The sequence below is a fragment of the Urocitellus parryii genome, chromosome 9 (genome assembly GCF_045843805.1).
Source record: "Urocitellus parryii isolate mUroPar1 chromosome 9, mUroPar1.hap1, whole genome shotgun sequence".
NCBI classification, from domain to species: Eukaryota; Metazoa; Chordata; class Mammalia; order Rodentia; family Sciuridae; genus Urocitellus; species Urocitellus parryii.
In genome coordinates, this window is record NC_135539.1 from 16,573,267 (window position 1) to 16,585,681 (window position 12,415).

Genomic DNA, 12,415 nt, shown 5'->3' on the forward strand with positions numbered 1-12,415 from the left:
GGCACATCATAGCAGGGTTGAGTGACAGGACAAAACTGCTCTGTCATGGCTGGGAAGCAAAGGACAGAAGATGAGGAGAGGGCTACGATCCCACCGTTCCCTTAAAGGGCACCACAACCCCTGAGAACCTCCAGACCTCCCACGTGGTCCCACCTCTCTTTTATCAATTCACTTACTTTGGGTACTGAGGGTTGGATCCAGGGGAACTTTACCACTGAGCTACATCCTCAGCCTTTTGTATTTTTATTATTATTTTTTTTTATTTAGAGACAAGGTCTTGCTCAGTTGCTGAGGCTGTCCTTGAACTTGCCATCCTCCTGCCACAGCCTCCCAAGTTGCTGGGATTAGAGATGCGTGCCATCCTGCCTGGCTGGGCCCTACCTCTTAAAGGGTCTGCCAGGAACACCCCTCCCTGGGGATCAAGTCTTTAGCACATGGACTTTTGGGGGAACCCTTATGATCCAAACTGAATCACCTGTTTAGGGCTTGACCCACCGTGGGAGTCCCTTGCCAGTTTTCTGGACCTCTAGACCTTTGTTTCCTGGCTCTGAGATCCTTCTCATCTCCCCCCTCCTCTGAGGACAGAGGGGTGCTGGGTGCTCTCCATGGGGTGATGCTCTAGGACCACCAGTCTCCACCCTTCTCTGTCCTGCTCCGTGTCCCAGGAGGCAGACCCCTCAGGACTGCAGCTCCTGGGCTCCTGCTGGTTGATTTTGGTCTGAGTTAAGCCATGAGAGGCACCCGAGGGCAGGAGCACTGAAGGTGGGTGGGAGGAGAGAGCGTTGAGGTCCCTCCACCTTGGGTTCCTCCCTCTATCTCTGGATCCCGTCTGCAAGGAGAGCTGCTGCTAGCTGGACCCCCTCCTGGTTTGGCTTGCGCTGGGCTTGTGTTCCACTACGTCACTCAACGCTGCCTTTAGCCACAGGGGTGACAATAGCTTCCCACGGTTTCTAGTGTCTTGAATTAACCACAGAGGTGACCTTGGACACAAAAACCTATTAAAAGAGAATGTGTTGGATGATTTTCCTTTTTTTAAAAAAATAACATGGTGCAACTGCTTTGGAAAACAGTGGCGTTTTGGTATAAAGGTTCACAGAATATGACCCAGCAGTTCCACCCCCAGACATGCACCCAAGTGGCGCTGAATTATGTGTCCTCCGGAAGGCTCAACAAATGAAAGTCCAGCGCAGCTGTATTCGAACAGCCAGAGAGTGGGGGGAAACCAAAGTATCTACCAACAAACAAACGGAGGAATGAACTTGGGAGTAACAATGTAACGGCATCTCTTTCAGCTATAAAAAAAAAATAGAACTAAACACTGGTGACTGACAAGTTCACAGTCAGATCTCTTCAAAGGGCCCTGGAGGGCTTTGGGGGTGACTCCATGTGTCTTGTACGGGGTGGTGATTACATGGATCTGATACATTTGTCAAAATGCGTTGCCTCGTACCTCGAAACTGGGTGTCTTTTCATGTATCAAAGTGGATCTCATAAAGCCGAGGCTTAGAAACAGTTATGTTTGCTTTCCTATATTAAAACATGAAGGAAGTTCAGAATCTTGAAAAGAAGAAAGCCCCCAAGTCCTAGCCAGAAGCCACCACCACCACTATTTCCCGAATTTTCTTACAGTTTATTTTCCCCTCCACTTGGGTTGACGATCTGGGAGGAAAAGAGATGATGGTGGTTATTATTATTAGCAGCAGGAATGACCTTGATGATAGCTCCTATGTACAGGGAACTTGCTAAGTGGCCGTTATTGTGTTAAGACTTATTTCTTCTGTGAATGTACCAAATGTGTTGTCCCATTTGATCCCAGTAACTCTATGAGGAGATGCCCCCCCCCACACACACACACACTTTCTTACCAAAAAAATAGTCAAGCGCTCAAGGTCTGATGGGAACACGGAGCGAGCAGGTTAAACCTAGGTGGGTGGGTCAGAGAAGACGCCCTGAGGGGGTGGTCCTGAGTCTGACATCTGGAGGGTGACAGGAACCGAACAAGAAGTCAGGTCAGGTTCTTTGGCAGGTGGGGGCGGTGGGCCGGTTGTGAGTGGCGACTAGGGGTGAGACGGTACAGAATTGGTGTGGAGCAGTGTCCACCGCGAAGGGACCAGTGCCTACGACAGAGCCTTGGGGGATCTCAGTGGGGAAGGACTGGGGAGAGCCGGAAGGAGAGGAGGAGCCAGGACCAGAACCTTCTGTGGAGGTTGGCGGCACAGGCACCATGTCCTGGCGGCCCCACCTTCAGGGCCTGACCCAGAGGGAGAGGCCACAGGTTCAAGAGCAGGCTCCATGTACCATCTGGTCCTGCTCGGGGCCGGGGCTCCCTGGGGTCTGTCAGAGCAGAAGGTGTATTGTTGGGGTGGGGGGGAGCTTTCTTTTCATGCATTTCTCTCCTTCTGGTACCTCTGCTTTACCTCTTGTTGGATCAGCGGCTTTTCTTGCTTAAATAGACTTGGTGACATTACAGATGAAATCATTCCTTTCCTGCAGTCACCGACGACTGCAGAGTCCTTGCTCTTGCTTTGTCTCCCTAGTGTGTGGCTGTGGAGGAGCGAGGGGAGTGCGCTCTCTGTCTCCTTGTAGCTTTAAAAGAGTTCCTTGTGACCCTGGGTACCTGAAGGTGGCTCACCCACGGGAGGGAAGGAGATGCAGTTGTAGAAACAGGATGGGGGAGTTCTCTGTGCACGGAGATGGAGCAGGCTCTCGGGCGTGTTCGTTTGGGGGAGAGCGAGGGGTGGAGGTGTGTGCAGAGAGCCGCGCTCAGCTCTCCAGGCACATTGGAATCATCCAGGGAGCTTTCTAAGTGTACTGACGTCTCCCCCCACCTCCCCACCAGGTCAGAATCTCTGGGAGTGGGACTTATGCACTTTTTTTTTTTAAGCTCCCCAGCTGACCCGAGTGTGCATCCAGGGCTGAGAACCAGTGGTGCAGGATCCAATCATATAGATCAAATAATGAAAAAGGAAAAGGCCGTAGAGAACATCTTACTCCGTATACAGTTGTCCTGGGTACCCACACGGTGTTGTCTCCAGGACCCATGTGAATAGCCAAACCCTGTAGAAGCTCAAGTCCCTGATGTACAATGGTTTGCATGTCACCTGCACAGTGGTCCTAAACACTGTAAGTCGTCTCTGGATTCCTTGTTATGCCCAACGCAGTGCAAATGCTGTGGAAATAGTTGTTATACTGTGTCCTTCAGGGAACAATCCCAGTGTTCAGTAGAGATGCAATTTCTTTACGGAAATTTTTTTTTCCCCAAGGCTGGCCTTGAACTTGCAATCCTCCTGCCTCAGCCTCCCAAGTAACTGGGATCACAGGTGTCCGTCACTGTACCCAGCTCACGTGCAAAATTTCCCCTCCCCTGAATCTTTTCAGCCATCATCCTTGGATATGGCACGCTTGGATCCAGAAGGTCAAGGGCGTACACACAGACAGGCATCGCTCCCGCCCAGTGGGCAGCTCTCGGCAGCCAAAGACACTGGAGAGCATCGTCCCCTCTGGTCAGGGAGGCGAGCCGTGATTCTCGACAGTCTCCTCATTTGTCATGTTTGAATTTTTAAACAGCAAACAGGGTACAGTCTCTTAAAAAGAAATTCTCCCTGCGCTCTGAGAGCTGGCTGGGCGGGGCGACGGGTGACCCTGTGGACTCACGCGGCTTGCCTGTGTTGGGACGGCCACCCACGGATTCTCACGCACCAGCCCACTGCCCCTGGCCTCAGCTGTTTTCCTTTGGACTCAGCCACGAGGGGAGACTTCCGGGCGTGGGAGTGACTGAATGAGCCCATTCATTGATTCATTCATTGCTTGTTCATTGGTTGGTTCATTCATTCATTCATTCATTCATTCATTCATTCATATTTCTACTAAGAACTCGACATGCTAGGCACATGCATCCCATCTCATCTCCAGGACCACATGTGAAGTGGATGGTCTTAGGTCCCTTCTATGGCTGGCAATATATTAGCTACAGCGACATGAATAACTGAGATGGAAATATCAAAGACACTGTGGCCATCTAAGACAGAGCTCGTAAACTAGGGGCACACAGATAGGTGTGATTGGCCTGCACAGGGCTTTAAAAAGACTTTGGCAACCTAGGACCCATGAACCCAGGGCCAGTGCTGGCTGGAGCTGGGTGTCCCTTGGGAGGGCTTGTGTTCTGCAGTTCTGCCGGCCACTGCTGTCCCCCTTCTCTACTGCACCATACCAGGCTGGCTTCACCAAGCCCAAAGGCCTGGCCTCTGCAGGCACCTGAGTCTACATCCCCTGCACTGGGGCCGGCGGGATGGGCCACCTGTCATCGACTTACAGGGCTGCCGAGCTGAAGTATCCCACGGAAGGTTCCATTTCTATTCCAATCTGGCCTTCGGCCGGCTGGCTGGAGAACTGAGCTCCTCTGCTTTAAATTTCATCTGTGGACGGCGTGCGAGGGGCCGTCGGCATTGATATGTCTGTGGAACAAATTTTCACAATAGGGAATGTATAAAGTGCGTGATAGAAAGGGACCGTCACTCAGCCTGGCAGGAGTGTGGGGCACCGCCGGAGTGAGAAGAGACAAGCATCAAATTGGATAGAGATGATATCATGGATGGGTGCCAGGCTAAGCTATTGGAACCTTATTTTTTAGGCCACTTTTGTCTAATCAGACTTCTACCGTGATGGATATATCTTCTTTATGTGCTGTCGCATAACGTCGCCTCTAGCCCCGTGGGGACGACTGAGCGTTGGAAATGGAGCTTGTAAGAATGATGAACTGAATTTTAAATTTTATTTAATCATCTTAGATTTCCGCAGCCCCGTTTGGCTAGGAGCTTATTGTGTTGGACAGCGCAGATTTAGGCCACAAGCAGCCGGTGAATGTGTTGGAGAGGGAAATGATACCGAGCCCGGGTCTTCAGAGGATGGATTTTCTAAGAGTGTCCACGGGCTTCCTGGGGCAGGTGGAAGTAGTCAGGAATGACATGGAGGATGCTTGGCGTCTATTAAGCATCACTGTGTCCACACACTGAGCTAAGATAGACTCATGAAATCTGCACAGAAACTGTATGAGAGAAGTAAAATTCTTGTCCGTATTTTACCCACTAGGGAATCCACAACAAGGGCAAGGTCAATGGGCACATTCAAGGTTACGTAACCAAAAAAATAGCTGCACCTGGACGGAATCCGGGCGGCATGTTGGCAGAGCTTGAATCAGGAACCCCTCCATAGTGGAAGAGAGTAAATGAAGCTCCCCGAGAGCTGACTTTGTGCGGTCCCCTGCGATTGCACATCCGCACATGACATCTCGTTTAGATTTATTAACAATGATGTGACATCGCCAGCCTTATCTCCTTGATGGTTATTATGGAAACTTTGGCTCCTAGAGATGAGCTATCAAGGCAGGCTGATCCGTCTGTGGGGAGACCCGTTAAGATTTGATTACAAAATCTCCCCGTCTCCTCGGAGCTGGTGAGGGCAGCTAAGGTGGAGTCGGCGGGGAACGTATGGGAGGAGATGGTGCCAAAGATGCTGCGAGGGAAGAATCCGCGGGGCTTGGCAGATGACTGAATGGCGGGGGCGAGAGCTCGGGGGAGGACTTCTTCAGGAACAGAGAGATGAATGACAAACACAAATGCACCCACCCTGCGCCAGCAGAGAGTGTGGGCTCCAGAGGAAGATGAAGCTGGCTTCAAATGCATGTCCCCGAGGGCTAGCCTGGGCCCCTGGGGTGGACGATCCTCCCCGGCATCAGCATCCCGGTGGATGGAGAGGGGATCATAGCGCCTGCCTCCCAGGACTGTGACAAGGGTTGGGTTGCATCCCGGATGTGAACACCCAGTTGCAAACTCACAGTGCCCTGGCCATGGGAGTGGCTCTGAATGCCACCGAGGCCAGGTGCTGGGTGCAAATGGAATCAGATCTTTCTGCCTTCAATCACAGAGATGAGGAACCGTGCTTTATCGTGGGCACTAGGCAGAGCTGAAGACAGATAATCCCGTGGGTCAACCTCTATCCAGGAGAAAAGAGAGACCCCCCTCCACCCGCCACCCCCACACAAGCCTTCACAAAGCACAATCTGCCTGCAGGTGCTCCTGCTGAAATGCCCCTGTTCAGAGAGACATAGTAAGTGGGTGAGGGTTCTTCAGCTTATCAATGGTAAAAGGAGAGTTCAAACTGTGGTCAGGCTGACTCCAGAGGCTTGGTCAGTAACTCCTGCATGTGAGGGGCTTTGTCCGTGAGGATTGGCTGGTGTGGGGCATCTGGAGGGACTTGAGAGCCTGAGAAAGTGCTGAGGGCCCTTCTCTTTCTTCTTTGATCCCAGGTATCTGCAACTAGCGCTGGATTTTCTCCCTCAGGTTGTCTGTAGGTTTAGGGGCAAAGATGGGTTCCCCAGGACATCGGTTTTCTATTGTGGACTCCAGTGAGAATTGGGGGGAACAAGGAGAATCAATGCCAAAGAAGCAATCATAAGATCTGATGATTCAGTCTACTCTCCTTTGGGATGTAATGAGTAAATTTTAGTGGTGAAGTGCCGGGAATTGGGGGGGGGCGGTGGCAGCAGATGCAGCATGAAGCAGAATTGGGGTTCTCAGTGCTTTCCCCGGGGAAGATACCTCAGAGGTCCCTTGAATGGGACTCTATCTGCCAATTCTGGAATCCATCAAGGGTTCGTGATCTTTTGCTGGGATGAGATTCTTCATGTCACTATAACACAGGTGGCACATGACCTTGTTGACCTTGCATGTCATCCGACAGAACTCAGGACTTCTTTCTTGTTCTTGGCTGGAATTGGACAGACACTTCCCCTTCTAAACAGGCCACGTGTGTGCAGCCCGCTTCTTGACCTTGACATCGTCCTTGCTCACCTAGCCCTTGGGCATTTGAGCTGGAGACCCCTGTTGTGGAGCCCTAATAAAGCAGGTGGATGCATGGGGTGCCCAGGGCTCGGGGCTCCAGGCTTTCCAACCCCAGAGCGAGAGAAGTAATTGAATAAACCACGAAGCCTTGAGGGATTCTTGGCTGTCCCCAGCTACCTGGGTGAGAGTCGGACCTGGTACCTTTTTCCAACAATCCAGTAAACACGGCAGCCTGTTCTTGAAGAAAGAGCTTCGTCTTCTTCCCCCTGAATTTGCCAAACAGAAACGAGGGGGTGTTTATTTGTTTCACAAAAAGGATCATCTAGTTTGTTTCTTAAAATAGCCAGCCCCACTCCTTTCTTGAAAGTGTTTTCGTTAATGGGGGAATCTGATGTGCTTGACTTCTCAGGAACATTTCAGAGTAGAGGAATTACCTGCTCCGGAAGCCCCACCTCCCCCAGGCTGTTCCCAGCTGCTCCACAGCAGGTGCTGGGTGGGGTGGGGGGAGGAGAGGCGGGTCCCTTGACACATTGATTCCCCCTCAGTGGGTCTGGCTTGTTTATCTCTGTGGCCGGTTGGAAGGATGCCTCAAGAGATGTTATCCATGGTGGATGGATGTCCTGTCGCTCTCCACCGTGGTGACCACCCATGGATGCAATGCCCCATCAGGACATGACCCCAGAATTATGGCTGGTGATATCCATTCTCTCCCCCACTCACTCGCCAAACATCCATTTACTGAATATCAGTTACGTACGTGGAGTTGGGATAGATGCTAGGAGGCTAGAGATGGGTCTCTCTAAAAAAAGTGCATCAGGATAAGTAAGGTCAGAGTGGATATTTTGGAAGGTTAGAAGAAAGCTTCTAGAACAAATCACCTACTTGAAAATGGGGCGGGGGAACAATTCCCAAATTGTTTTGGGTCAAGGAGGGAATCTAAACCTCTGTCAGAGACCACTGAGAAACTTAAAATAATGGAGCTAAATAGAAAAGACAAGATGCATCCAGAATGATACTTAAAAGAGACGTCTTTAGCCTTAAAGTCTTTAAATTTTTAATGAAGAGGAACGGGAGTAAATTAACTGGTCAATTCAAACAGCGTTGAAAAGAGCAGTGCGTGATGGTCGCAGACATTTGTAGAAAACTCATTCCGAGGTAGACCCAGTTCTGAGTGTGGGTGAATTCCTCTAAGTCTGACCATGCCACCGTTTTGGGGACTGTTATTATTATTATCATAGTGCAGAGAGGAAGCGGAAGCTCCAGGAGATCAGATAATATACCCCCTCCTATTAAGGTTTGGACAGAGGATCCAAACCTGGCCACCTGACTCCAGAATTCATATTCCTAACCAATGCATGATATAATGCAAATGCAGGTATGTAGGACGAAGGGGGAAAAAAAAGCAAGACTAACAATTCATAAAGTAGAATAAAACCCAGAGGAATATGGAGAAAACTCAAGACTTTCTTGGGGGGATGTAAAATAAGACTTCAAACACGATAACGATCAATTCCTGGGGGAATGACCTGGGGTTATCCAAACGTCCATTATCTTGAATTTATTTCCTAAATTTTAAGATCATTTCACTCAAAGTCCCAATCATTTTTTTTTTTTTTTTTGGATGCAGGGACGGACTTAGTGCAATTCCAGTAAAAAATTTCCTCTGATTTTTAAAAAATCTTGATGAAACAAATTTTAAAGTTCTCTTGGAGAATAAGCATGCGGTGATAGCTAAGAAAATGTTGAAAATCAGGATAATGAGAGAGGGCTTCCCTGCCAAGATGCAGCCTATTACAAAGCTACTATAATTAAAACCCCTATTGCCACACTTCAAGACAGATCAGTGGAAAAAACAGGAGGCCCAGAGACAGACTCCAGTGTGTGTAATTATTGAACTATAATAAAGTTGGCATTTGAAGTCTGTGGGAAAGGGATGAATTATTCAATCAAGGGTGCTGGGACAATTGGTTACCTATTTTGAAAAAAAAAAAAGGGCAAATTCGATTCTCATTTCGCATCAGGTTCCAAGACATTGCGGATGGATTAAAATGAAGAGGAAAAAGAATAATATTTATGTGACCTTAGTGCATGAAGGCTTTTGAAATGTTGTATCCTTTGCTTAGTTTTTCCTTACAGCCTCTTGAAAGTTATATTGTGTATTTCTGTTCTGACTTCTAGCCTTGTTAACACACACATGGAAGCTTATAATGTCCGATGTGTGGGTTTTTTCAATACCTATCATCTCTCAAGGAATGGAAAACTCAGTGTTTCAATTTTATAGCACACTTTCTTCTTTTTTTGGGGGGGTGGTGCATTGGAGATTGAACTCAGGGGCACTCGACCACTGAGCCCCATCCCCAGCCCTATTTTGTATTTTATTTAGAGTCAGGGTCTCACTGAGTTGCTTAGAGCCTCACTGTTGCTGAGGCTGGCTTTGAACTCACAATCCTCCTGCCTCAGCCTCCCGAGCTGCTGGGATGACAGGCCTGCGCCATTGTGCCTGACTCAATTTTATCCCCACGTCTTACGACTTATGTTCTCTGTTTCTCTCTCTCTCTCTCTCTCTCTCTCTCTCTCTCTCTCTCTCTCTCTCTCTCTTAAAATTTTATATGTATGGAAAGTATAAAAATGTAGAAAAGTTGACAGATTAATATAATGAATCCTCATGTGTACATCACCCAGGTTCAATCAAATGACCTGTTAGAACCAATGTTTTTCATCAATAACCCTAACCCCAACATACTGAATTATTTTAAATTCAAGTATTTTTTAAAGTATTTATTTTTTTAGTTATAGGTGGACACAATATCTTCATTTTATTTTTATGTGGGGCTGAGGATCGAACCCAGTGCCTCATGCATGTGAGGCGAGCACTCTTCCTCTGAGCCACAATCCCAACCCCATGAATTAAAGTATTTTATCTACAAAGAGTTTAAGATGTATCTGCAGGGATAAGAATTCTATTTTTTTTAAAGCCACAATACCATGATTACACCAAATTTTTTCTATTTCCCTAATACCAATTATAATAATTCCCTACTATCTTTAAAAAAATAGCCAATATATCATTTCCCTGAGTGCCTCATAATTTTTTAAACTATTTGTTTATGCAAATTAGGATTCCAAGAAGGTCCACTATATATTGCATTTAATGGATCTGTTTCTTTTATCTATCTATCTATCTATCTATCTATCTATCTATCTATCTTTAGATGTTGATGGACCTTTATTTGATTGGTTTATTTATATGTGGTGCCTCACACATGCTAGGCAAACACTCTATCACTGAGCCACAACCCCAGCCTGGATCTGTTTCTTAAATTTGTTTGAATATGTAAGTTTCTCCTCTATATCCTCCCTCTTGCAGTTTGTGGGAAAAAAAATCATATTGGTTGCTTTTGAACTTGCCCATATTCTGTTCCTTTCATGTGAGTGCAGGATTGGAGGTTGGGCGATGGCTTCTCTGTGGTGTCATTGAACATGATTCCCCATTGCCTGTATTTTTTGTAAATTTGTAGTTGCATTAAGAGGCCTGAACTGACACAGACTTGGTGACTTGGCTGAGTCCTTCCTAGATGGCGGGGTCACTTTTTGTCGAGGCCGGTGGTAGCATTTTGCAATTGAGCCGCTATTGCGGATGGTTGTCTGGATGCATTATATCACTAGGGGGTAGCTTTCGTGTACTCAGCAAGCACCTTAGAAAGGCTCTGAGCGGGTTTGAAAGCTTGGTGCCTGTTCTCCCGGAACTAGGAGATTATAAAAGACTGTAAAAGACAAAACTAAAAAACAGATTCAAACAAACAAACAAAAAATCACTTGTATTTTGCATATATTGTCTGGCTACCCCTTCCTCTGACCCATCTCCAGGTGGCAGAGCCACACCGTAGAGGCGTTTAATGCCCATAATTCCAATACGCACGTGTGGGCCTAAACACAATCTGCTCCATCCGCTGCCTGATTTAAGAAACAGTGTTGTATTTTTAGACCCATGGAAGTCTAGGCCCTTTAAGGGATCTTCAGGTGACCTGGAGCATATGTGATCTTTCGAACCCCAGTTAACCCCAGTCAATGCCAGGGTGCGAGGTGCAACCTTCGTCTACACGAGAGTTTACCATCCACAAAGGACAAAATGCAAAACGTTCTTGTTTATTTTGGCGTGAAACCTTTTCTTGGGTGAAGTCCAAGTTTAACCATCTCTCCGCACCCTGGACCCCTCCGGCTCCTTCTTCCCAACCTCTCACCCCGTTGTCTCTTCTTTTGCAGTTTGCTGCTTTGTCGTGCACAAGCGGTGTCATGAATTCGTCACATTCTCCTGCCCCGGCGCGGATAAGGGCCCAGCCTCTGATGTAAGTAATGCACCTTGGTGGCTTTTTCTGTGTCCCGAGGTGGCACATTCTTCTGCATGAATGCTCGCGGTGTGCTTAGACGGACGAGTGAGGCTCTTCTCACCCTAAAGCCTTGGTGGCCCCCACAGCCTCTGAGACAGTCCTTGCAGTGGGGGAAACCACGGAACAAAATGTATCGAGAGAGGCCTTGGCTAGACAGAGTTTCCCTGGTATGATTTTGCTAAACGTCTTCACCCTTGAAGCAGGGTACAGGGTGTGTGCAAGCTCTTCCTGGTTGGCCTCCTGGACAAGGTAGTTTTGGGGCAACCTTCAATGCACTTTATAGTTCTGAGTTCGGGAGGTCTTGATATCGAGGACCAAGAATTAGGAGGAAATGAGTTAATCCCCCAACTGGGCATCCCAAAGTCTGGTGGGAGGTCAAGAAGCTAGACAAAGACTTTTTGTTTGGATCCTCAGGAACTTATTTTAATATGGATTAGAAAACCAGATTTCATAGCATTTTTATACTTACTATAGGGATATGAAATTTCCTACCTCAGTAAAGGTTTTGGGGGTTCAGCAAAGATAAGTCGATTGAAGGAAAATATTTAGTCAATGACAGGATGAGACGGATACGGCAAAAGTTTGGGTACAAGTTTGTCCCAAGTTTGGGGTACTTGGTCGATTGCCGACACAATAGCAATTTATAGATCTCACCCTCTTCTTTCCTTTGGGCAGAGTCTGCTTTTCATGCCAGAAATTGAAAATGTCTGAGACCTTGTGTTCCCAGAAACTGAGAATGTGTGCCCCAAACCTGCTGTTGGGACCTGAGGGGAAGACTGGGGGAAGGCTTCAAGGAAAAAGTTTTCCTTTCTTTTAAGGAAGAGACATCCCTTCCTTTTACTTTCGGATATTTTTGTGTGAGGATGTGTGCTTCAGCATTGTGGCAGCTCTTTTGGGTCAACGAGGGAGACACAGCTGGTTTCCTGAGCATGGCAGAGTGGAAGAGTTGAAGGAATAGGGGTCGCTGATGACACTGTTGAGCTGCTGAGTCACTTCTGAGCCTTCTTATCCCCCAATCAAAGAGATAAGACGTTCTCCTTGGTCAAGTGTCTTGGGGTATTCTTTTCTATGCAGCTAGAGCTGCCTCATTGCCAGGGCTTTCCGCTGTTCGGTGAGGACCTGCATTCAGCATGCCCCACGCCCCACGCCCCACGCCACACTCCTAGTTCCCTTGTTTTCTGCTGCTTT

General features: G+C 47.9%; 1 protein-coding gene across 2 annotated transcripts in view; it reads left to right on the forward strand.

Moving 5' to 3' along the window:
• The window catches only part of Prkcb (protein kinase C beta), a 294,255-nt gene that overhangs the window by 106,576 nt on the left and 175,264 nt on the right, over positions 1-12,415 (forward strand). For both annotated transcript variants that reach the window (XM_026392125.2, XM_026392124.2), the window contains exon 3: positions 11,103-11,185. In XM_026392125.2, the coding sequence (XP_026247910.1) occupies positions 11,103-11,185 (83 nt within the window). The remainder of the gene's footprint in view (positions 1-11,102; positions 11,186-12,415) is intronic.